Here is a 4,984-nt window from a genome sequence, read left to right on the forward strand (position 1 = left end):
TGAACCTGAACTCCAGGAACAATCCAGTTTGATGCCCTTTAAGAGCCATGGCTCAGTGCCTCAGATTCCTGTGGGGTCCTGGGGTTTGTAGCTTGTGGGGGTGAGCCATTGTGGAGAAGCGGTTTGAGCTTCTTGGTGCTAAATGCTGAAGGTCTGTGTGACCCTGACGCCTTTCCTCCTTTCTCTGCCTTTATTTTTCCAGGGGAACCTTGACCTGCAAGAGAAAGCCCTGAAGGCCTCCTGCACGCTTTACGTGGGCAACCTGTCCTTCTACACGACGGAGGAGCAGATCCACGAGCTCTTTTCCAAGTGCGGGGATGTCAAGCGCATCATCATGGGGCTGGACAAAGTGAAGAAGACCCCGTGCGGCTTCTGCTTCGTGGAGTATCCTGGACTCAGTGCTTGCAGTCACAGGTTGTGGGCTGTGATCTCTGTAGAGCAAGAGACCCAGCAGTTCCCTAAGTCTCTCATAGGCCTTCATTGTTTTCGGACCCTTCACCATTTTGGTGGTCCTCCTCTGGACACTCTCCGGCTTCTCACCTGGAAGAACCCAGTGTGTCCAAAACTCCTAAAAAGGAGGCGAAGGGTCTGGAGACCATGAAGCCCTATGAGGAGAGACTTGGGGAGCTGCTGGGTATGTTTAGTCTGGAGAAGAGAAGGTTAAGTAGGAAGACATAGTGGCACTCTATTCCGCTTTGGCCAGGCCTCACTTGGAATATTGTGTCCACTTCTGGGCAAAACAGTTCAAAAAGGATGTTGAGAAACGAGCGTGTCCAAAGGAGGGCCACCAAAATGGTGAAAAAAAGGTTAAGAGATGATATGATAGCCCTGTTTAAGTATTTGAAGGGATGTCATATTGAGGATGGAGCAAGCTCCAGAGAAAAGGACACGGAGCAATGGATTCAAACGAGAGGAAAAGAGATTCCACTAAAATGGTGAAGGGTTTGGAAACCATGAAGCCCTATGAAGAAAAACCTAAGGAGCTGGGTATGTTTAGCCTTGAGAAGAGACAGCTAAGAGGTGATATGATAGCCTTGTTTAAATATTTGAAGGGATGCCATATTGAGGAGGGAGCAAGCTTGTTTTCTGCTGCTCCAGAAAACAGGAGACAATGGAGCAATGGATGCAAGCTCCAGGAAAAGAGATTCCACCAAAATGGTGAAGGGTCTGGAAACCATGAAGTCCTATGAGGAGAGACTTAGGGAGCTGGGTAGGTTGAGCCTGGGGAAGAGAAGGTTAAGAGGTGATATGATAGCCCTGTATTAAAAGAGATGCCATGTTGAGGAGGGAGCAAGCTTGTTTTCTGCTGTTCCAGAGAACAGGACTCAGAGCAGTGGATGCAAGCTACAGGAAAAGAGATTCCACCTCAACATCGGGCAGGTTTTCCTGATGGAAAGAACTGTTAAACACTGGAAGACGTTCCCTCAGATAGTGGTGAATTCTCCTTTGGAATTTTTAAATAGAGGCTGGATGGACCATCTGTTGGGGGTGCTTTGTGTCTTCCTGCGTGGTAGAATGGGGTTGACTGGGTGGCCCTTGTGGTCTCTTGCAGCTCTATGGTTGTATGAAACGAACCACAGTTAGTAGTGGGCTCACACAATGTATATGTGCTTGACCTCTACAGTTTTTGATGGTTTTCCTTAAAGTAACTTTCCAGATACTACACAAGAGCAGAAGCTGAGCACGCCATGCGCTACATCAATGGAACCCGGCTGGACGACCGCATCATCCGGACAGATTGGGACGCGGGGTTCAAGGAAGGGCGGCAGTATGGCCGCGGCAGAACGGGGGGGCAGGTAGGAACCACTTGGATGGTGAGACGCGGTGTGGAGCTGTGTGCTATTAAATTGGTTTTAGTGCAATTTTATTGCTACTTAATTTCTTAAAAAACCTTTTTGCTGTACAGTATGTAGTTGTAGCTGTATTTCATTGTAACCTGTCTTTAAGCCACTTTGGGTCCCATAATGGGAAAAGGGTGAGATTTATATTAAACAAGTGAGAACAGCTTCTCTCTTTATCTTTGTTGCTATAATGGATTTGTCTGATGTCCCCCTTTTTTCCTAGGTACGCGATGAATACCGGAAAGACTACGATGCGGGAAGAGGAGGCTTTGGCAAGATAGTTCAGATGGAGAAGAAGAACCAGGAGGCAGCCATCTATTAACAGCTTCAAGGACTGAAAGTGGGGTGGGAATAGGGAGATGGGAGGAACAAGGCAAGGAGGACAGGATCCTTCCGGGACCGAAGGGTGCAAGAAAATATGATGGCTGCCTGGAAGACATCTTTGCAGTCTGGGTCTCTGGCATCTGAGGGACCTTTCCCTCATCTTCCACCACATTGGTATCAGCTTCTGCGATTGTAAACTCACTCTGTCAGAACTGACATAGAGATCCAGAGGGAACAAGTGTTGTCAGTAACTCTTTTAAGAAACCATGATCTGTAGAGCTTGGGTGGTTATTTCCCTGCCTTTTGTGGTAACTGGAGTATCCCCAGTTTATTGGTTTGGACTTAATATTCCTTTTCTAAGAGAGAGAACCCCAATAAAAGGCCCCTTTAACACATTACTGTCTGCAGTAACATGCTTGGGATCGGGGTGAGAAGCGCAATGGATGCTCTTCCTTAATCGGAGTGAGGTACCGCCCTCCTTGTACTTCTATGGACTGGGTCACCACTTTTGCCTGAATGGACTTGGGTCGTGTGTGAGCATTTTTCTTCTGTACTTGCCATAGGGCTAAAGTGTGGGACAGTATGATCTGGTTCAACTCCTGAAAAGTGTGGCCTGTGATGAGGAAGGCTATGACCTGTGGTTCAGTCTCTGATGTGCTGCTGAACTGGCAGCCCTGGTTCAGTTGCCCCTGTGCCATCTTCCTTTCCAAGGTGAAAAATGGAGCCCTCAAGTTCCTCCCCACTTTTATGCGCTGACCAGATGTTTCTCATTTGGGACGCAGGGGTTGAGCCCCTTCCCTGTTCTTACTTAGGGGCAATGTTGTTGTTCTGTGCCTTTGTTTCTGACTTATGGCCACCCTATGGCTGCCATGGGGTGATGTAGTGGTTTGAGTGTCAGACTACAAAACCCACTTGGTGACCCTTGGAAAGTCACACACTCTCAGCCTCGGGGGAAGACAATGGCAAATCTCTTGACAAATCTTACTGAAAAAAACACCCTGTGATAATTTTGCCTTAGGGTCATCATTAAGTGAGAAGCAACTTGGAGGCACACAACAACAAAGGCATGTACTGTATATATATTTATAAAAACGTAAATATCCATCTGTAAATATGCCTCTGTGAATTTGCGCATGCATGTGTGTACAATGTATGTTTGAACAGATGGAAGATATCTGCCAGCAGGAGGCCCCCTAAAGCAACGGTCTGGATGCCGTTTGCCCTTTCAGAGTTCTTGCATCAGTATTTTCTCTTCTTTTTTTCCACGAAGTTAATGCAATCTGCCACTTGGCCAAACCGGAAACCTGAATGTTCTCTCCGAGGAAAGAAGGAAACTCCTCCTTTTGCACCGAGAAGGAGGGAGGAGGAAGGCGGCGGCAGTGCCCCCATATGCCTCCATTGTTAATTTCCATCTCACAGATGTGCCCCTTTGGCTGCCCTGCCCTTCCTTAAAGGCACTTTTTCTTGCATGGAGGTAGTAGAGCTAATGAGGCAAAACGGCTCCAATGAGGCAGAGCTCTCCAATGGGGCAGAACTAATGTCTGGGAAACCGGCGTAAACAAAATTCTTCGGAGGCCACTGCCCTCTGGGTTTCTTCTCAAAGCGCTTGGCACATGGAGCTTTTGGTGGGAGTATAACTCCTGTGGCAAGTTGCCATGAGGCCTGGGAGGGATCCTGGCAGTTTGTAGTCCAAGAGACTTTTCCATAATTTGCCTTCATTTAATTCTGCTCCATGTCGGAATCAAAAGTTGCCACCTCCTCTGATATTATCAGCATCCACAAGCACATTGCTTAGCGCATGGGGTCAAGATGGCGCAGGGAAATAAATCTGATGCCACCATTTTGTAGGTTACAGCAGGGATTGGGCACCCAGATGTTGAGCTTCCAGGTGTTTCTTGCCACCTATTTTGAGGGCTGGAAAGCTTTTCTCTGACGTAGTTTGAATGAGAGACCCCTATTTTTGGAGTGAGGAGAGGGGCAGTTATTCTGCAAATCTAACCAAATCTGAGGTTTGCATTATATCTTTGAAGGCTCCTCTGAACAAAGCATGTCAGGAAAACCCTATGATAGATTAGGGTCGCCATAAGTCTGCAATGACTTGAAGGCACACAACGCAGACAAGACAGCATGCCTATAGTCTAAGAAGCGTTTTCCCTTATGATTTGTGTGTGTTATATATAACCATACTAGACATTTAGCAAAGAAATAAAGCAGTCTCAAACCAGATTATTTCTGCAGTGGAACCAGGAATCCAGTGTAAGTCCAATATGGTCCAAAATGGTGAAGAATGTTTAAACCATCAACATTTTGATCACAAGCGTAAGCAGGAGGTCAGATGGGTATCGCCAGCCCCTTCCTCTGAAATCTAGCACGCTCCGGCTGGCATTTGTGGGTCTCCCGTCCAAGGGCTAACCAGGGCTGGCCCGGCTTAGATTTGGAGATCAGACAGGCCTTTAGGGCATTTAGGAGAAATTGGGGAGGAGTGGAACTAGAAAACCTGTCCCGCCTCTTCCTTGGCTGTTTGCACAACTGTGTGTTTTGTTGCGTGCAAAAGACAGAGGAAGCAGACTAGTGGGTGGCTGTGCCCTGAAGCTCTGGGTTCCTTTTGCCTCCTCCTTGCCCTGCTGCTACTACTAGGCATTGCCACCTTTTGAGGAGTCCTAGCAGTTCTCAAAGCAAGAGACACCAGGCTGGCTCTTTCTGGATGGCAGGCAGCAGCAGCAGCAGCAGCGTCCTGGAGCCTGGAGAGGAAGGTCCTGCCGAGGCTGGCCAGGAGGGGGCGCTGGGTCCCCCAATTTGGGAGGAGGAGGAGGGCTGGC

The 4,984-nt window shown here is 48.1% G+C and overlaps 1 protein-coding gene across 1 annotated transcript in view; it reads left to right on the forward strand.

Moving 5' to 3' along the window:
- The window catches only part of NCBP2 (nuclear cap binding protein subunit 2), a 3,188-nt gene extending 628 nt beyond the window's left edge, over positions 1-2,560 (forward strand). The window contains exons 2-4 of the mRNA XM_042477955.1: positions 203-384; positions 1,658-1,796; positions 2,065-2,560. Of these exons, the coding sequence (XP_042333889.1) occupies positions 203-384; positions 1,658-1,796; positions 2,065-2,163 (420 nt within the window). The 3' untranslated portion in view covers positions 2,164-2,560. The remainder of the gene's footprint in view (positions 1-202; positions 385-1,657; positions 1,797-2,064) is intronic.
- Positions 2,561-4,984: the final 2,424 nt, after the last annotated feature.

The sequence above is a fragment of the Sceloporus undulatus genome, chromosome 7 (genome assembly GCF_019175285.1).
Source record: "Sceloporus undulatus isolate JIND9_A2432 ecotype Alabama chromosome 7, SceUnd_v1.1, whole genome shotgun sequence".
In the NCBI taxonomy this organism is placed as follows: domain Eukaryota; kingdom Metazoa; phylum Chordata; class Lepidosauria; order Squamata; family Phrynosomatidae; genus Sceloporus; species Sceloporus undulatus.